The sequence below is a fragment of the Syngnathus leptorhynchus genome, chromosome 20 (genome assembly GCF_054491065.1).
Source record: "Syngnathus leptorhynchus isolate UIUO chromosome 20, UIUO_Slep, whole genome shotgun sequence".
Lineage (NCBI taxonomy): Eukaryota > Metazoa > Chordata > Actinopteri > Syngnathiformes > Syngnathidae > Syngnathus > Syngnathus leptorhynchus.
Genome location: NC_141214.1, coordinates 5,204,407 through 5,223,918, shown reverse-complemented (window position 1 = coordinate 5,223,918; position 19,512 = coordinate 5,204,407). Strand labels below are relative to the sequence as shown.

At 44.0% G+C, this 19,512-nt stretch overlaps 6 protein-coding genes and 1 long non-coding RNA gene across 8 annotated transcripts; 4 read left to right on the top strand and 3 right to left on the bottom strand.

The window, feature by feature from the left end:
• Nucleotides 1-229: 229 nt before the first annotated feature.
• On the bottom strand, nt 230-2,808 carry psmd4a (proteasome 26S subunit ubiquitin receptor, non-ATPase 4a). The gene is made up of 10 exons (XM_085901000.1): nt 2,680-2,808; nt 1,976-2,116; nt 1,774-1,888; nt 1,588-1,674; nt 1,442-1,510; nt 1,134-1,349; nt 914-1,022; nt 717-848; nt 583-635; nt 230-507 (listed from the first exon to the last, which is right to left on the bottom strand). The coding sequence occupies exons 1-10, from the start codon at nt 2,703-2,705 to the stop codon at nt 337-339; spliced, it is 1,119 nt and encodes a 372-aa protein (XP_085757126.1). The 5' UTR covers nt 2,706-2,808; the 3' UTR covers nt 230-336.
• A 159-nt stretch (nt 2,809-2,967) lies between these two features.
• LOC147041066 (phosphatidylinositol 4-phosphate 5-kinase type-1 alpha-like) lies at nt 2,968-7,204 on the bottom strand. The gene is made up of 13 exons (XM_085900999.1): nt 6,808-7,204; nt 6,443-6,465; nt 6,277-6,363; nt 5,968-6,098; nt 5,646-5,763; nt 5,425-5,577; nt 5,000-5,299; nt 4,710-4,909; nt 4,443-4,526; nt 4,326-4,374; nt 4,162-4,246; nt 3,884-4,072; nt 2,968-3,698 (listed from the first exon to the last, which is right to left on the bottom strand). Exons 1-13 carry the CDS (start codon nt 6,860-6,862, stop codon nt 3,652-3,654), a joined length of 1,521 nt encoding a protein of 506 aa, XP_085757125.1. The 5' UTR covers nt 6,863-7,204; the 3' UTR covers nt 2,968-3,651.
• Nucleotides 3,579-8,347, top strand: LOC147041065 (uncharacterized). The gene is made up of 3 exons (XR_015062960.1): nt 3,579-5,099; nt 5,432-5,594; nt 8,047-8,347. It is a non-coding gene; the product is annotated as an uncharacterized LOC147041065 (long non-coding RNA).
• ecm1a (extracellular matrix protein 1a) lies at nt 7,358-8,496 on the bottom strand. The gene is made up of 3 exons (XM_085901007.1): nt 8,359-8,496; nt 8,045-8,289; nt 7,358-7,854 (listed from the first exon to the last, which is right to left on the bottom strand). Exons 1-3 carry the CDS (start codon nt 8,423-8,425, stop codon nt 7,651-7,653), a joined length of 516 nt encoding a protein of 171 aa, XP_085757133.1. The 5' UTR covers nt 8,426-8,496; the 3' UTR covers nt 7,358-7,650.
• A 1,139-nt stretch (nt 8,497-9,635) lies between these two features.
• Nucleotides 9,636-13,310, top strand: hcn3 (hyperpolarization activated cyclic nucleotide-gated potassium channel 3). Its single transcript, XM_085901008.1, has 7 exons — nt 9,636-10,093; nt 11,228-11,657; nt 11,742-11,903; nt 12,102-12,320; nt 12,410-12,556; nt 12,638-12,878; nt 12,947-13,310. Exons 1-7 carry the CDS (start codon nt 9,639-9,641, stop codon nt 13,147-13,149), a joined length of 1,857 nt encoding a protein of 618 aa, XP_085757134.1. The 5' UTR covers nt 9,636-9,638; the 3' UTR covers nt 13,150-13,310.
• Nucleotides 13,311-14,077: 767 nt separating this feature from the next.
• Nucleotides 14,078-17,474, top strand: ndufv1 (NADH:ubiquinone oxidoreductase core subunit V1). The gene is made up of 11 exons (XM_085901514.1): nt 14,078-14,125; nt 14,698-14,794; nt 14,869-14,951; nt 15,014-15,184; nt 15,339-15,522; nt 15,812-16,001; nt 16,084-16,296; nt 16,447-16,613; nt 16,676-16,757; nt 16,827-16,972; nt 17,096-17,474. Exons 2-11 carry the CDS (start codon nt 14,699-14,701, stop codon nt 17,171-17,173), a joined length of 1,410 nt encoding a protein of 469 aa, XP_085757640.1. The 5' UTR covers nt 14,078-14,125; nt 14,698; the 3' UTR covers nt 17,174-17,474.
• A 300-nt stretch (nt 17,475-17,774) lies between these two features.
• On the top strand, nt 17,775-19,503 carry LOC147041061 (putative zinc finger protein C09F5.3). Of its 2 annotated transcripts, none has more exons than XM_085900989.1 (4): nt 17,775-18,133; nt 18,264-18,376; nt 18,460-18,603; nt 18,686-19,503. In XM_085900989.1, the coding sequence occupies exons 1-4, from the start codon at nt 18,070-18,072 to the stop codon at nt 19,106-19,108; spliced, it is 744 nt and encodes a 247-aa protein (XP_085757115.1). In that variant the 5' UTR covers nt 17,775-18,069; the 3' UTR covers nt 19,109-19,503. The 2 variants fall into 2 exon arrangements, with proteins under 2 accessions (XP_085757115.1, XP_085757112.1); XM_085900986.1 differs by having other exon boundaries at nt 18,261-18,376.
• The last annotated feature ends 9 nt before the right edge of the window (nt 19,504-19,512 follow it).

Genomic DNA, 19,512 nt, shown 5'->3' with positions numbered 1-19,512 from the left:
GTGGCCATTTATTACACTGTATTGTATTTATAAAACATTTACTCTATCTGTGAGTGTCGTGCGTTCCAATCTAAATATGCTGTTGATATAAATAATTGGGAAGTTTTTGGGGTCCATGGAAATCTAACTTCATTCAATACAGAACGTGGGAACGTAAACTGTGATCAATAATTTTTATTTTGCTGTATGGTGTGATGCAGAGGGCTAATAAGGAAAAGTACTCCAGAAGAAGGATGAATGGCTGTTTATTGAGGTGCTTTAAAGTGTCACAAAAAGGGTGGTGGATAACATGAGTGTTTGAACATTATCTTTTTATGTCTAAATGTTGCTTGTTTCTCATTTCTTCTTCTCGTCATCTTTTTTGGCATCAGGCTTGTTGCCCGTCTGGGAGGCCAGGGAACCCATGGCGTTGCGGATGGCTTCGTTGTTGGGGTCCACGCCGGGCAGGTTCTCCAGCACGCTCTGCAGGAACTCGGGGTCTTGCATTACGTCGTAGTCGTCTTCCTCCTGAGTGAGTGTGCGAAAGCAAATCGGTTGTTTGGGCTTACTACGACATCGCTCGCTTGTATAGCGCTTGCTTACTTTGACGGATTCTGTAGCCTCCATTGGAACACCTGTGTCCATCTCACTATATTCTGTTACATGACAAGATGGGGGGGGGAGTTATTGAAGTTGATGAATAAGACACCTCACCCCTCTGCAGTTGAGTAACTGACCTCCTCCGGCGAGAGACATCTGCATGGCATAGGCGATCTGCTCTTCCTCGGTCATGCTGCTGAAGTCAGGTATCACGGCGGCGCCCGTCTCGGGTTGAGACACCGACATCTTCAGTAAAGCCTCCTCTGATTCTGAAACGGGAAAAAGGCGATGATGTGTTCTGCTACTCCGATAGGTGTCATGAGCCCGTGCGCACCATCCACTGCAGGCATAGGAACGCTCCCCTCTGTCACTGACGCAGCCGTGGCTTTGCGGGCTTCCTCCTCTTGCCTTTGACGCTGCTCCTCCATGGACACGCGCAAGGCCTGCAAACATACTCAGGATGTTATCGCTGGAATGCAAGGCTGGAACTCAAAGTATGGCTATATTTAAATTTTTCCCATTCATTATACTGACATCCCATTGTGTCGGCTTACCAGGGCAAGTTCCGGGTCGGCGCTGGGGTCGACGCCAAACTCAAAGTCGCTGGCGCCGAGGCCCATCATGGAGCCACCCTCGCCCGCTAAGATGGGTGAGGAGAGCAGAGCGTCGGCCAGGCTGGGCCCCGGGGGCACCGTGACGAGGTGAGAACCTGCCCCCTCCTTGCCGTTCAGTGTGTTGATGAAGGCCGTCAGCTTCTCTGTGTTTAACTCCTAAATACGTACGACACCATTGAGTGAAAAAACATTTTGACTACATATCAAAAAGATTAAAAGTCAAAGGAAGAAACAAATATTTTCCTCACCTCCTCTCCAAAATTGATAATATCCACATTCACCTTCTCCTTTTTCAAGCGCTTAGCCATTTTGACAAGCTGTACCACACATAAAAAGATGGCGTAAGTTGTAATCATAAAAAAATAAACCACAACAACACTAGAATAGAACTCACGTCCTTTTCGTTATCCTCCACGGGACTCCCCACAAAGGCGATGATCCGCATCTTGTGGTTTTTACCTTGGCGATGCTTTAAAGCCAGCTACACAGGAAAAGAACACAAACACACAGTCTGTTTAGTTCGAGTGCACACACATGTATACTGTTACGGAGTTTGATTCTTTTTGACTAAGATACACACATGAGCCACTCTAATGCCCGTGCAGAAGCTGATGTTGCCTCTGGGCTGCACAGCATGAAGTTTGGATAGGATGCGTCCAGAATCTGGCGTCAACGTGGTCAGGACCTCACAGTTACTATGACAAAAAAAGAACAGTCAGTCACATTATGTCCACTATCTATGAGCATTCCAAGTCTAAAGAAAACAGTTTATGGGTTCTTACTTGGCCATAGTGATGAGGCCCACGTTGTTCTCAGGGTTGCTACGTGTTTTGGAGTGACACACGATGTTGACGGCATCTTGCTGGGCTTGCAGCCTCGTGGGTAGAAAGTCTCCATTTCGCATATATTCGCTGTTGTCCACACTGGTGAGAAAGACAAATGAATTTGAATACCCAGTTTAATGGATTGTAGTAATAGGATGACACACAATGAACACCATTACAAAAAAATGTATTTACCAAACAATTGTTGTTGTTTTTTTAATTTCCAAAACAGATTAAAGAATAAAGTAGTATATGTTAAGATTAAAGTCGTTCGGCCTTTATTCCCCTAGTAGTCCTTTCATATTGGTCCCATTCGAGCATGCTAAGGTTAGCAGGTTGTGATTATTCGTAGTTTTTCCTTGTCATTGACTTGCCGTTGTTAAATGTTTTGTTGTGACTCAAACTGAATTGTTTTAAATGTAGATTGCGTACAAATGAGACGGGAAAATAAAATAAGAAATAAGGCTAGCTACTAGTATTTGCTACATGACTCAGCCGCTGCTAGCAGTCCAAATCTGCAACGTTTTCTCACCCTTTCGACGTGGACATCAACTATAAATTTAACACCACTCTTTTTTTATCCAAACCGTTTGTTCAAAATAAATTACGCGAGGCATTTAAAGGAGTAAAACGAATTAAAATAAAACAAATTTGATCCTTACCAAACCATAGTACTTTCGAGCACCATTTTGGAAAAATCTTGTTGATTCGTGCAGCAATCTTACAAGCTCAAAGCCCATTGAATAACAGCTGAGCAAGACCGTCCATGATTGGCCCTAGTTTCTTAGATGTGATTGGTGGGTCAGCTTCCTATTCTATTACGTCACCGATCTAAACGAAACAATTCGTAACGAAGAATAAATAAATAAAATGAAGAATTATTCAATTAAATTTTTACGTTCATTTATTCATATATATATATATATATACAAAACAAAAACAAAGCAAAATTGTATCAAAGGCACTTTTATTTACACAATATTGATTAAAATGCTATGGATAGTGAAAAATGCCATACAGTAAAAGTAACTGTAATAAATACACGTTAGGATTTTGGTCCATAAGGCACATTTGCATAAAATAACAATCCACCCAAAATTTTACTCATGATAATAGTGATTCTTCAATTGACTGAACTATTGCACCATTTCCAAAGCCTGTGAATGTAATGAGCATACAAAACAGTTGCATTGTAATACACATAAAAATAACTCAACCTCATTTACATCATACTGTGTAACCGTATCACCAGAGAATTAAAATTGTAAACACACACTGGAATGAAAGTTATAAAAAAATAGAAATTAAACATAAGCAGAAATTATTGTGAATGTACAAATCGTTTTTTTTTTGTGCTCTGATTGTGTCTTGGTCATTTTTCGTGTCGAATTCTCATGGTTTGGTCCATCCACCAAACAAGACGGCATTTCTTGTCCCAAAGCCATTCAGTTAAGTCTTTAAGTTACACTTGAAAATACTGAACTGAAGGCGAGAACCATCTTAGAGTCGACGCATTCCACTGAGAAGAGTAACAATTTAATATTGTTGGAGTCCAAGCGGAATCAAAGTGCAGTTGAAAAGGGTACCAAAAAAAAAATCACTTATTTTTGGCACCACTTCAATAGTAGTCATCATCAGGTCTTTCCGTTCGCCTCACTGGATTTAGGTGTTTCCTCTACATCTGTACAACAAAGAAATTTGATAATACAATAGAATGGCAGCTTTCTAGTTCTAAATAATCAATCATCTATTAAGACTGATTACAGGCATGCATGAAACACTGCAACACTTTGACATGCTGGAACATGCCGGAAATTCGTGTTGCAACAGCAAACACAGCCTTCCACATACATTCCCGGTTCTTACCGTTTTCCTGGCCCCCGTCCTCTTTGTCCGCCGAATTTTTCTCATCCTTTATTACGGGCTGCTGGCTCTCGTCCTTTACAATGACCTGCTTATTCTGGTTCTGGCTGCTGCTCTGTTCTGCCTGCTGAGCTGTGCCACTGTCGGTTTTTTTTATAGTGCTATGGCGCCTCTTGGATGGTGATGTCTTCACTAAAATATTTAAGATATATAATATATAAGATTTTTTTTTAAAAGGGATACTAAATGATCTAAGCAAAGTATATTCAGTATATTCTTACATTGGATTTTCTTGAAGACCGTGTTGCACATGAACTTCTGGAATCGGTCGGCGTAGAAATCCGGTCTGTGTACCGACACCGTGTCCTGAAAGAGTGATAATAACTCAACGGGTTTTGTCAATATTTAAGAATCTTTAAAGGACTTTGCAAGTGCAAATGTTTACCGCGTCTTGAACCAGAGCTTTCCACGTGTGCTCCAGCATCTTGACGAATCTAGGAGACAAGATGTCGATTTGTCGTATGAGTTTTGACATTTGAAGTCCACTAATGGTCTAGCTCACCTGTATGACTGTAGAATATCAATGATGCCAATGTAGATCAGGAGTCTTTGACCTTTGGAGTTTCGTGCTGGAATCCCTCCCGTGCTGACAAATCAAATAAGATTAAAAAACTGGAATGCAGTAGAATGAATTGTTCAAAATATCCTGAACTTTTTAAAATATTTTAATGTCAGATTGGTTTCTTATATTTGTAAAAAAAAATATCCCCATGTTCAATGGGAAAATTTGGAATTGTGTGAATTCGTGATGTCGCAACTTGACACTCACGGGTCGTGACTTCCCGGCGAGCCGGCGTCCCTGGCTTTCGCCTGGATGGCCTCCATGGGCGTGCTGTACAGGAACTTCTGGTTCTGCGGCTTCCTTCTCTCTACTGCCGACTCTGTCTGCATCGTTTCTCCTCCGGCATGATCCACCACGTTAATCCCGAGCAGTAGGCTGTAGTCCATGATCTTGAAACTCTGCAGCACCTGGAAAATGAAGAAAATTGATATTCTAACCAGATTAGTTGGATGATAACCATGTAAGATTTTCCACCCCATGAATGCCCAGACTCTTACCAGGCAGTCCCGCTGGACCGTCTTGCAGAAGGCGTTATACATGTCGGGATCCAGCATCATCCCATCAGGCATGTCCTGCAGGAAGTCCAGGTCCTTAAAGGTAGGTAAAGCCTTGGCCCGTTCTTTGGAGGAGGCCCGGCGGTTGTACGTGGAGCCCTTCAGGTCGAATTTAAGGTGCAGCTGGACCGAGGAAGGCAGCAGGTTGTTCATAACCACGATGCGGATGTTGGTGCCGTTTGTCTGAATGCAGTAGAGACCGTAGAACTTGGGTAGCAGGGTCCGCTTGTTCTGGTTCAGGTTCTGGAGGATTGGTAGAAAGATGAAATCTCTTTTATTGAAGTAGAACAACGGTCTCACTTGTTTGACTGAAGAAAAAAAAAAAAACACATTATTATTTCTAACTCTGCTTTTCCTTCTTGTCTTACCATGAAGTATCCGGGAAGGAGCTTCTGCAGAAACTCAGCCTCCTTGCGCTGCACTGTCTTCATGATGAACTGGTCATCGTGGGAGAGGTAGAAGAGTGACCCGCTAGCTCCCGGGTTGGACAGCTCGATCAGGTCCTCGCTACACAGGGAACACTGTCAGAGAACACACTGTAAGCTGAAAATGTTGTTCAAGATAATATCTCCAAAAATAATTAATGTACCATATAGTCATCTGGTTGAATGCAAAACATCTCCCTGAAGTAGCGAAATGCGATGGGAGCGTACGTCATGAACCTGAAGTCCCCATAATGGTGACCCGGCGTGTGACTGCTGCCCTCACTGCCAAAGTTGAATCAAAGAGAAAAAAAAAAGTCTATAAAAAAAATCAGTCTTAACAAATCAAAATAAAACTTAAAAAAATGTGAAGTTTTTGACACATTTTTTTAGAATTGAATTGTGCTACTCCTTCTGGTGTATGCGCCTTGGCCACCAGGGGGAGCAGTACAATACAGACTTTAATAAATATACATTTAGACCACCCACCCGGGGAAGTAGATGCTCTCCACCTCTTCGAAGTCCTGCAGCAGTACGTCTCGCTCGGACTTCTGAGCCAAGCTGCACACGGTGTGCGTGATTCCCAACTGGATAGCGCCTTGCAGAGCCCATGACGGTGTCTGGAAAGCAAATGAGAGATGTAAGCACGTATATCTTGCCTGGTTTAAAAAAAAAAAAAAAATCAATATTTTAATAGTTTCCAACTAGACCCCCCAGACACAATTACTGGGATCCCTCAGAAAGTTTGAAATAATCGATTCCTAACACCAGGACATAACATTTAGCGAGCATACTGACCTTTTTGTACACGGTTTTCCCAGTTTGATCCACTCCTCGGTGGCCAATAGTTTTCTTGACAACAGGGGCAGGGCTAATACCTGGAATCTAGCAGTAAGGACAACATAAGTACGAAAAGTAGGTGAGAAAAAAAGAACACATTTACACTAATATGATAATTTTTTACCTCTTTCCCGGCCTCAGTAGAATCTGGAGATAAATGGGCAGACAGTACAAAGTTATTTATGGTGAGAACATAAGTTAATATTTAAGCTATGGTTTAAAAAGATGGTTTAAAATAGTTTAAAAATGTGCGGCTGGGCTGAGGCCAAAACTCGCGACACACCTTGTTAACATTTAGCCTGAACGACTCACTTCCCAAACTATTGAATCTTTACGGAACTTTTTACAAGTAACTATTTCTCATTTATTTTGGTGTGACTTTTTTTTTTTTTTTCAATTGAACAAAAAAAAAAACACGTAGGTGGATTTTGTAGAGGGAACACACACGTTTTCTTTTCGTTTTCGCGTTAATGATGACGTCAAACTTACTGCCAGGGTGGCTCTGCAGCCCCTGCGGCTCCTCTGCAACTGCGGCTGTGGCCATTCTGAGACTTGTTCAAACTTTATACACACAAACTCGAAACTAACTAAATTAAGGAAAGAACAATAAATCAATTGTCAAGTTATATTGATGAAAAGCCATCTTTTGCGATGTAAAGAAAATCCTGTCATTACGCGTTCGTAAACAAGGACGCAACGCGGAAGTTGTCAAACTTCGTTGTTTAACCAGAATGAGAACAAAAGTTCCGGCCTGAGTTTTATAGAGTAAATAGCATAACAATAAAAGCGACCCAAACAGGCCCAGAACTCGGAAGCACATTGTGCGAGTTAATATACACAATAAACGTGTAAATTTGATAAATTTGTTTATTCAATGTTTTATTTTTAATTCCTGTTTATCCTTCAAAGGCATTAGCGCTCAAAAATATCTTTTATTTTGAAGGCAAAGGCTAAATTAAGGGGAGTGTGCGTACGGCCGCTCTTTTCTTTTGACGATTTGTTAACGTTTGTATGAGAAACAAAGAAACGTAGATCACAGTGGAAAGTTATTAAAATGTTTATTCAGTTTTCTGGTACAGATTTCCATTCAGAAAAGGTTGTGAACAACAAAGCACGCCCCCACCGACAACTTTGACCATGAAAACAGCGACGTCTTGTGGACATATTATAGATTGCAGTGATAGAGTACAGTGATTTTTAATTTACCAAAAAAAAAAACAACAGTGCAAAATATGACTTGTTTGTTACTATGTTGCCTCGGTGGGGATCAAATCTCTCACCTCTCCTGTTTTGAATACCTGTAGAATTTTTTTTTCATCATTTTCTGTACCTTTAGCAAGCATTTGGGTCGAAGGTGAAGTCAGGTTCAACGGGCATTTCAGGTGCAATGTATCCCGGCGTGGCAAGATAGTCCGGGTTTGGCAGCTCACTATTAAAGCAGCTCCAGCGTTCGACCTCTTGCTTCGTGCAACACTCATAGTGTGCTGTCATGGTTCCAAATTCCTCGATGCAGAACAAGCCCAGCGCCTGTTTCCACTGAAAGCACACATATGAAAATAAAATCAATGCCACATAGTGTTGCAACAGAAAATAAAATAAAAAAAGTACTGATTTAGCAAAATAATAAAAACAGTGAATGACATTTTTGGAAATACATTTTATGTAAAGTTAGCAAAAATCAAACCTGACTGTTTTCTGATATTTTCTGATCTTGCCTTTGACTTACAGATTGCCTGGTGCAGCATAGCACGGCAGCCTCCCTGTTATCTCCACCCAGATAGCAGCACTGTTGGTACCAGGATTCCAGTCGATTGATGGCCGTCCCGCGACGCCTGAAGTGTCCCGCCCCCCTCCTCGGGAAGAAACTCTCGGGGTACCTGGGGCGACCCTGACCTTGGCTACAGATAGCTGCCAGATTGTCCGGCGTGGGCTGAGCCGGCGGGAACGGCACGTTGACTTCTGTGGACTCCACTGGAAGAAAAAAAAGCACGGTGGATTATTCCCAAGGTATTCTGCAATTTCACCACAAATCGACATTACCTCGCAGATTTGCTTCGGAGACAATCAGCAGAATGAGAAACCCTTGAAGAAGTGTAAGCAAAGTCATGGCTGGAGTGACTCAATGTGGTTTTTTTTTGTTTTGGTCTTAGCACGTAGATGTAAAATCTAGAAAGTTCACAAGCAGGCTTCTTATATTGAGCCCGGGGGGGGGTGGGGAAGAGTGACCCACCCGCCCCTCTTTTCCGTTCAACACTTGCGAGACCATCTGCTGAACATACAAAATACCAACATATGGAGAAGAGACTGATAAGCATTCAAACAGAACCAATAAAAAAAAATCCATTAATATGAATCATGTGAAATTTGTACTTTCGCAATGTTCTGAATTCTTTCCATGTATTTAAACCCGGAGGCCAATTTCTTATCGTGATTTCGTCAACAAGCTGACCGTGGACAAAACGTGTTGTTGAAAACCGCACATCCCCTGTGTAACAAAAGGTCACGCCAAACACCCGCTGCCAAAAAAAAAAAGTTTGCCTTTTTGTTATCGAATAGCAGCCGACAGCTGCTTCCTGTTTTCCACACACACCACCACAGTCAAAAACTTCTGATTCCACTCGGAATGCCACGACGTCGTCGTTACGCAAGACCCGTATTCCTCGTTATGCTGCGCGCCCGTACTTTCCCTCTACTCCTACTTCAAATGCGACGATGTGATTGGTCGATGTAACACAAGTAGCTGTAATTGGGACTGGAGTGCATCTCAAGTGTGTCAACAGTGTCTGTGACACTTTTGGAACGTGATCTGCCTTGCCACTGATTTGCTTTGGCCGCTGACCAGGTCACTCACCGGAAACAAAAAACACCAAATATATCCAAATATATTCCCGAAACATCTGTAAGGTCAAAAGGTCGTAAAAGCGCTAACAACTTAACATCCTTTCATCAATGTTTTTTTTATATCACAACTATGATTGTTCCTTTGTCTGTCTGACTTTTTCCCGTCTTTCTTTTTTCACAGGTTGATCGCTCATGAGTAATTCATACCTGTTGAGCCCTGAATGTCTCCGCAATTTGACCGCCGTGCCAGAGAAGGTGGGGGGGTGGGGGGCGGGGGGGAGGGAGGTGAGTGAACGCATGTGTCGCAACAAGCCGATTATTGAAGGCTACTTGATGAGCTCCCCGCCTGGCAATTTGCATCCGTCTAGGCTGGAGACAGATGAAGCTGCATGTCAGACAATAGCCACATTTTTCTTTTTCCAAGTACTTAAGAATGACAGCTCCATTCTTCTTGTAAGTAGACACTTTCTTTTTCCAACATGACCAGTCCATCAAGGAGCCTTGGTGACCAGAAGGGCATAAAAGAAAGTCCTAGTCACAAACCCGACACACCGTACTACCGTAGCTGGAGCGGTCTTCGATTCTCCCGATGGCGGAGCGGCTCCCAGAAAGCCGCCTGCCCCGGAACGCCTTCCTCAAAGACGGACAAGCACAACGACGTGAGCCAGACGCTTTTTTCGTTGGTCAAGACTCACAACGACGACTACACCGCCGACCCCGCCGGGCTTCTGGACCCCGACGAGGTTGACGACGATTACGAGGAAGCCGAACCAGACCGGTCTACGTATTTCCAGAAGCAGCTGGGATCCATGTTGCAGCCCGGCGTCAATAAGTTCTCCCTGCGCATGTTCGGCAGCCACAAAGGCGTTGCCGCCGAGCAGGCCAGGGTCAAGTCGTTCGGCGTATGGATCATCCATCCCTACAGCAATTTCAGGTGAGGCCACGGTTGTCCCCCTCAAAAAAAAAAAGCGCCAACCACGTCATTAGGACAGACTGGACATCCCAAATTCTGAATCCGGCACAGCAGCTGATACACTACGTGGTATAAGGCGATGAAGGGATTTGATTACTGATACAGTATATAGGACAAGATCATCTGGATTATTCAAGCCTCTTGGTAAACCCCCCCCCCCCCTCCTTCTCCACTAACATATTCGCCTCTATTATTCCTGCCTGTGTTTTATACAATTTTGCCCAAAAAAATAGACATTACAATTTATCTTCCTAATGACAGCAGCTAATTCAAACAACCCCCCATAAACAGGCCGGGTAACAGACGGATGACCCACGAGGGGGGAAATGATGAGAATAATTCCAATCTTGCTTTATTATGCAACAATATGCAAACAGATGTGGCAGGGATTATGGCAGGGACTGTTTGCCTTATGCTCCAAACTTGCCTTTGAAATGAAGGTGGAGGTCAAATGGCGTGATCCGTCCCACTGAGTGTATTTGGCCGCAGTACAGAGGTGCGCGGAAGCAAATTAAGGACGGCCCAAGGGGGAAATGACAGAGTGGACAGAAGGCCGGGGTCTTAGCTAGCAATCTGCCAAAACGTCTGTTTGACTTTTTTTTTTTTTTGGCCCCGCCCTCCCCTGTCAGCTTCTCCAGCAACATAATTGTCTGAATGTCTTTTCCTTTATGAATATAATTTTTACAAATCGTTATTTTTTATTGTATTTGATTTTTTTTAATCATGATTGAGTGTTTTAAATTAAATCTACCCGAGAGTGGCCACTTAATTTGATGCAACACGAGAGGAGATAACAAGTGAATGAAAAAAAAAAAGAACCCTTAATGAAGTTGAGACGTTCAAGTTGATTGACAGACGATGGAAAAAGAATCTGTTGGGAAAGGCGGGAAACCCAAAACCAGCTTTAGAGGACACTGGAGACCTGGATGACAACTTGTAGGACATCTGACAGACACGTTTGGACGACGTGTCGAGCAGCCCGGTGACATTGTTGTGGTGCGTTGGGTGACACAAGGGTGCATTGTTAATGAAGGTGTTAAGTTTTAAAGTTTGAAGATGTCTCACGCCATGTTGTGAACATGTGCTTCCTTCTAGGTTCTACTGGGACCTAGTGATGCTCCTCCTCATGATGAGCAACCTGGTGATCTTACCGTGGGGCATCACGTTCTTTGAAGACCAGAACACCATCCCGTGGATTACCTTCAACATGCTGTCTGACACGCTCTTCCTCATGGACCTGGTCTTCAACTTCCGCACGGGCATCCTGGGCGAGGACAGCCACATCATTCTGGACCCTAAGTGCATCCGCCTGCATTACCTGCGCTCCTGGTTCCTGGTCGACTTCATCTCGTCCATTCCGGTGGACTACATCTTCCTAGTGGTGGACCTGGAGTCTCTGCAGGACTCGACCGACGTGTACCGGACCGCTCGAGCACTTCGCATTGTGCGCTTTACCAAGATCCTCAGCCTGCTGCGACTCCTGCGCTTATCTCGACTCATCCGTTACATCCACCAATGGGAGGAGGTACAAGTTTTCATTCAAAGCAGATGACTACATCTTCTGGTTCTCAAAGTGCCATAACAAAAATTTGCCGTCCGCCTACTTCAGATGTTCAATATGACGTACGACCTGGCCAGCGCCGTGGTGCGAATCGTCAACTTGATCGGCATGATGCTACTGCTGTGCCACTGGGACGGCTGCCTCACCTTCATGGTGCCCATGCTGCAGGACTTCCCCGCAGACTGCTGGGTCTCCAAGAACAACATGGTGGTCAGTTCCCTTTATCACGTACATGTAGATCAAAGAAAGTAGTACGAAAGTTTTTGCCACATGAACACAAGCAGTTCCTGCTCACCTAATTTAATAATTCCATGGCATCAACTTTTCTATTAGACTGTGCGCCATCTTCTGGCATTCTAAGGTACAACAACTGTATATAGGATTCTTTTCTTCTTTGGTCCCGCTCAGAACGCCACGTGGCACCTCCAGTACTCGTACGCCCTGTTCATGGCCATGAGTCACATGCTGTGCATCGGTTATGGAGCCCACCCACCGGAAGGCATGACTGATGTGTGGCTGACCATGATCAGCATGGTGGTGGGCGCCACCTGCTACGCCATGTTCCTGGGCCACGCCACCAACCTGGTTCAGTCCTTGGACGCCTCGCACCGGCACTACCAGGAGAAGGTTGACCTCGTTGACCTACTTTCACATGACCAGTCTTTACGGTTGAGTCAACTCATGTTGAAGTTCACTCTTATTTTTTTCGTCTTCAGTACAAGCAAGTGGAGCAGTACATGTCGTTCCACAAGCTGCCCGCGGACCTCCGGCAGAGGATCCACGACTATTACGAGCAACGTTTCCAAGGCAAGATGTTTGACGAGGACAGCATCCTGGGAGAGCTCAGTGATCCGTTAAAAGAGGCAAGCTAGTTTTAATGCGACAAAGTATTACGATAAATTAAAGGCGGAATGACTTGAACTTTTTAAACTTCATCTTGACAGGAAATCGTCAGCTACAACTGTCGCGGTCTGGTGGCCAACATGCCCCTCTTCGCCAATACCGACCCTCACTTCGTGACAGTGATCCTCACCAAGCTCCACTTCGAGGTCTTCCAACCGGCGGACTTCATCATACGTGAGGGAACGCTAGGTCGGAAAATGTACTTCATCCAGCACGGCACGGTCGTGGTCATCCCGCGAGGCAGCAAGGAGATCAGATTAAGCGACGGGGCCTATTTTGGGGGTAACCAACATTTTTGATCTGGAAAACGTGACAAACGCGTGATTGAACATTCATTCTCCCGTTTTCAGAGATCTGTCTGCTGACTCAAGGCCGACGCACAGCTAGCGTGAAGGCCGAAACGTACTGTCGGCTCTACTCGCTGAGTGTGGACAGCTTCAACGAAGTGCTGGAGGAGCACCCGCTCATGAGGCGGGCCTTCGAGAGCGCGGCCGTGGACCGACTGGGTCGGGTCGCCAGGAGGCCCAGTCACCAGCCTCTTTCCAACGAGTGACCAAAGCAACTGTCTGCAAACTAAAGAAAGCAAGGAACCCGAGGTGACTCATGACTCGTAATACCATGCAGTAAAAATACTTTATTACAACAGTAGGTAAGTACTAAGTCAGCAATTTTATTTAGTTTTAATCTCCACTTTTGTTGTCATCTTGTATTATTATTTCCCCTGCAAAAGATTCTTCCTTCCATGTGCAGTTCACCAATAAAAGACACTATTTATGGAAATAAAATCAAGCAAATGATTTCTTCCTTTTTTTTTTTTTAATGTTGCTCAGCATCCTCTTATGCTTTCTATGACTATGGCTGTCAATCATACTGGATTTGGCAGCAGCTGGATGGTTGGAAATCCTCATCATGCCGTTTTTGTAATCTCACATGATGTGTGTGTGTGTGCGTGTTAATGTCCACCAAGGATAATCTGCGCTGATGTCATAACTCCAACTGAGTTATAGACAATATACATATATAGGGCGGCCGTTTTAGTTTGTATAAAGTCATATTAAACTCAGGGAAAATCCATTCATTTAAAATAAAGCTTTGTCTTTAGGATTTGGACCCCAAGAGAGCCAGTGCCTATATCAGACAAAGAAATGTTTTTTGTCCTGTTCGGAAAATAACAAGTAACGAGGTAATTTTTTTAATCGTAGGAGCTGATTTATTGACGTAAATACCGTTTATAATGAGAAAATGTTCTCAATTGGCTTACCTGGTAAAACATTGAATTAAAAAATAATAATAATAATTAAAATAATGGCAGCAACAGCTCCAGTCATACATAGGAGGTTTACCATTTTATATATATATACGCTTTAATGAACAACAACAATAAAAAACATTGAATTTATGTCAAGTTAAAGTTGCTTGAAGGCTATTCAAAATTAGTAAACAAAGCCCACTCGGTGACGTCACAGACTACTTCCGTAATGTGAAGAGCGCTTCCGGTTTGTATTTCATAAACTCTGGACGGAGAGCAGGTACGTAATGTCTTGCTACAACAAACCAAACTTTTTCCTCCTTTGTCTCATGAAATATAATTCCATTTGATTATAAATCACCATGTTTGTTCTGCGTGGACACGATGTTGTCATTTTTCCTTTTTTTCGTGACGCGGACAAGGTTATAAGAGATAGCCAGCCTAGCATCACAGGCTACCGCTAGCTGTAGCGCCGCTAGCGTGGAGGTCACAGTGTTCAAATATTATCATGGATGTGCACGTATAAATGTAACACACTATTTGGAGATTGTTACAATCACTCAGTGGGCCCTAGTTGATCTCATGGTACTTGTTTAGTCAGCATTACTTAGTGATTGTGATTAGCTCACTTGCATAACAATGTTACATGTACTCACATACTTGTGAGCGTGTATATGAAATATACACGATTATTAAAAGGTTTGGGGGTGTCCTGTCTGTAAATTAACAATGTTTAGACTTTGTGTGTGTGTGTTGACATGATCATATTACCCCAAAAGAACGTGTTTAAAAAAAAAAAAAATTCTAAGCAATGTCACTGTAACACATGGTTCAAAATGTTGACTTCCCCAGGATGCTGTCCTTGTCTCGGGCTGTCGTAAGTGGGGTGGCTCGCGCCCCAGCGGCGCTCAGTCAAGTCGCCATCGTTCGATTTAACAGCACCGCACAGGTACCGTCCGTCTATTGATTCTGCTGTTACAAAATCAACCGGTGTAAATATACATGTGTATTGTTTTTCCTCAGACTCCTCCAAAGAAAACAACATTTGGTCCACTGGCAGATGAGGACAGAATATTCACCAACCTCTACGGCCGCCATGACTGGAAGTAAGACTTGGCCAAGTTATATCCAGTTTATTATTCTTCGGTTAATTTGACATGTGCTTCAGGTTGAACGGCGCCTTGAAGCGTGGCGATTGGTACAAGACCAAGGAGATCCTTCTCAAGGGTGTGGATTGGATTCTCAATGAAATCAAGGTGTCGGGCCTGCGTGGCAGGGGAGGCGCAGGGTTCCCCACCGGTATGAAGTGGAGTTTTATGAACAAGCCCAGTGACGGCAGGTCAGAGACACACTCATAATACCGTAACCCCCTTTATATATATTTGCATTCATTCCTATGGAAGACATCCCCATCTTCCTGAATGCTAAGATGCCATCAAACTGGTCAAAATAGGAACGTAGTCATTTGTAAATGTGTTTTGTCCGCCTCTCAGGCCCAAGTATCTGGTGGTGAACGCCGATGAAGGCGAGCCAGGCACGTGCAAAGACAGGGAGATCATGAGGAATGACCCCCACAAGCTGGTGGAGGGCTGCCTGGTGGCCGGCAGGGCCATGGGGGCCCGCGCCGCCTACATCTACATCCGCGGGGAGTTCTACAATGAGTCGTCCAACCTGCAGGTCAGCTTCGACGCCTCAATTTATGGCTAATGATTTATTTCACTTGACTCAACTGTGTAACCAAATTATTCTTCTCACCCTTTGAAAGTCATCAGAGGAAAAAATGAATCATTACTGCCCTCTAGTGGCCTCTTCTATAGATGGATTTTGAGTTGTGTACTGTATAATTAACTGGAGATTAAAAAAAAAAAAAAATGTAAGAGTTTGAAACGTTTTAAAGAAAATATTAGTGAAATGTAGATGTTTCTTGAAAAGTGACCAGTACCATCTCGCACGTAAATGTGTTCAGGTGGCCATCAACGAGGCGTACGCAGCGGGGCTCATCGGCAGGAATGCGTGCGGTTCGGGTTACGACTTTGATGTATTTGTAATGCGCGGCGCCGGTGCGTACATCTGCGGTGAGGAGACAGCGCTCATCGAGTCGCTGGAGGGGAAGCAAGGCAAGCCACGCCTCAAGCCTCCATTTCCCGCTGACGTAGGTGAGTCTCCATGCGGGAAGTGCGCCGTCAAACACTCGGCCGACCACAGAAAGGATATCAACAATTGTTGTGGGTTGCGAAGGCGTGTTTGGCTGCCCGACAACGGTGGCCAACGTGGAGACGGTTGCCGTGGCGCCCACCATCTGCCGCAGGGGAGGCACCTGGTTTCTGGGTTTTGGCCGGGAGAGGAACTCGGGCACCAAGCTCTTCAATATCTCTGGCCACGTCAACCACCCGTGCACAGTCGAGGAGGAGATGTCCATCCCCCTGAAGGATCTCATCGAGAGGCACGCAGGTACATTTAAGGCCTCGGGAATCCGATATATCAGTAGCTAAACGTTAGCATTTCGTGTTCCTGAATGTAATTTGATTTCCGACAACCCCAGATTGAGCACATAAAAAAAACAAAAAAAGAAACAAACGTGAACTGCCATTTGTGATACAGGTGGCGTTCGCGGAGGATGGGACAACCTCTTAGCCGTCATCCCTGGCGGCTCCTCGACCCCACTCATCCCCAAGAAGGTGTGCGAGGATGTGCTGATGGATTTCGACGGCCTCATCCAGGCTCAGACCGGCCTGGGCACGGCGGCGCTCATCGTCATGGACAAATCGGTACGTTATTATCCCGTTCTAATAAGCATCTTCCCATGGTATTCAACTTTTTGTTTTCCCAGACGGACCTCATCAGAGCCATCGCCCGCCTGATTGAGTTTTACAAACATGAGAGCTGCGGCCAGTGCACACCTTGTAGAGAAGGTCCCAATTCCCGCCGCAATTCATTTAAACTCCGTTCATTGCGTGGCTAATTGCTTTGTTCCGGTGAAGGAGTGGACTGGATGAACAATATGATGTGGCGTTTCGTGCAAGGCGACGCGAGGCAGTCGGAAATTGACATGATCTGGGAGATCAGCAAGCAGATCGAAGGACACACCATCTGTGCCCTGGGAGACGGCGCCGCCTGGCCCGTCCAGGTAAGCCCAATGGAAATGACCAACTGCATTTGACTTTTTAACCACATTAAGCTAACATAGCAGTCAAAGGTTTGACTTGAGAGCGCCGTCTTCTCCAACGTGAGTTCCTCCTCCTTGTTTCAGGGCTTGATCCGACACTTCAGGCCCTTGATGGAAAACCGAATCGCCCAATTTCAGGAACAGAAACAGGCCAGCGCATAAAAGAACCGCTTGCTCTTCATCTTAGCGGACGGACGTCTGTACCTCATCGCTACAATGCTTGTGTTGTTCACAAAGTAATTAAGAAGAAATGACATGCTTTTTTTTTGTCTCCTTGTGTGGTGGAAATGTCAATAACGTTCTATGAACCTTAAATCTTCTCTGGTATCTCATTCAGCACTCGTCATGTTATTTTTAATGGTTTCAGTCAAGAGGTTCTCAAAGTGGGACCCGGTGGACTGCAAGCTCTTGCTTATGTCTGATCACCCATCCATGCCTGCCAATAAAACACACATATATGGAATAGTCCTGTTTTTATTTTATTTTAAGGAAACTGTCCAGAATAAGCGCTCAAATTAGAAAAATAAAGTTCCTTTTTTTTTTAATTCCTAAAAGTATAGAACATAGATAAAATGTAAAGGAATAAACAAGTGCTATGAAATGCAATCTTGTAAATAGTACTAAAAGTTTCATTTATAATTCCTTAATTTATTTGGATTTATGCCAACTATTAACTAATACCACGACTTGCGTCGAGTGGGCGTTACCGAAAGTCTCGCGAAGATAGCCACGCGATTTGACGAGAATTTTGGTGTCACGTGACTTGAATGAACACAGCTTGGCGCCGGGGCTTCAGGGGTAGCAAAATCAATTTGTCCACTAATATTCATATTTTAAAAGTCGTAGTTAAAGGAACTGCACAAGGGGACTTAGCAAACACTCTAATTTAAATAAATACGATGACCGTTTCAGACGAATTTGTTCGTTTGGGTTGTTTTTAACCAAATGGGAGCGTGTATTGCTTTCATGATCTTACAGTAGTCAGTGTGTACAATTTTATTTTTTACTGTTTTGCACTGACTTGCTGAAAGTAGAGGAACTTCATCTTGGGCACCAACATGAGCAAGCCCCACCTCGAGATTAGATCTGATGAGTCTTCTGCGACGTCCCTTCTGCAAATACGTAAGATATACATCTGACTGACAAAAAATGGTTACTAGAAAATAACATACTTTGTCTGACCTTGTTGCGAGTGATGATTGTGCATAAAGCTTCCTGTGATTATTTGTGGTTGTGATGGATCATGCAGCAGAAGATGACGATCTCCAATGTCCGCAATGTCTCATCAGCTTTCGCTCTGCTAAGACCAAAGAGACCCACTTTAAGAGGAATCACCCGGAGCAGTACACCAGACATCTGATGCTGGTAAACAATATTTGTTGGTTTCTAATCAGCCCATATGTATTATCTGGCTGGTGTTCAGTCAACATTTTTTTATCTTTCTGCAGAACGACACGCTGTTCTCGTGTTACAAGTGCGATAAGCTTTTCGCTTCCCCTGAAGAACTCAGGGTACACAATGGGCTCCACTGCCAGGTCGATGACAACCCTGTCTGCTCTTCCTGCTCCCAAGTCTTTGCCAACTTTAATGGGGTGAGTGCAAGTACGGCGAACTCCCGTTTATCGTGGGTGCGGGGAATTTGAGGTGAAAATTTGACTGATTGTTTGGTCACAGCTTTACAAGCATAAAAGGAAAGGCTGCGTGAAAGGTGTGTGGCACTGTGGAGACTGCAACGTGGACTGCCCCAAACTACTGGACTTTCACTTGCACTGTATCGAAAAGCACGACCAGGACGTTGTGTCGGCAGCGCAAAGCGGCGGGCGGGTGTGCTCCATCTGCGACTGCCACTTTCTCACCGACGAGGCGCTGCAGAGCCATCAAAACAGGGTTAAAAGCGCCAATAGACGCCATCGCCGAGCTAAGACAAAGAAGGTGAGGGGCAAGAAGAAGAAGATGGAAGAGGAGGACGAAGAGGAGGAAGACGAGGAAGAGAAGACAGATGAAGAAGAGCTGAAGATTCCGTGCTCCAAAAGAGACTGTGATTTGGTGTTCCCGTCCATTGATGCCCTGAGGGCACACAAGAGGAAGATGCACTGAGCATGCCATAATCGCCAGTCTGCAGAGAACTACTGTTTGTCTTCAACACCATAGCCTTTTTTTTTCCACTTATGCATGTTTTTTTTCCACATCAATGGCCATTTTAGTTGTTTTGAAGGCCTCAGAAGGCCAAATGGATTTCATGTTACAAAACCACAAGGTTATTGTGAAGTTTGAGCATGTTTTTTTGTTGTTGTTGTTCAAATAGACTTCTCTATATTGATATCTATAGCATTTGACTGATCAGTGCTTTTAGGTTAATAATTAAAATTGACTGGAATAAATATTCATGTTGATTTATCAAATATCAAAAAATTACCTGCATGTATTTATTTAGATATACTTTAAATGTCTTTACATAGGATGAATTATTTAAATTAAATTTTTTGGGAATATTTTGTCTT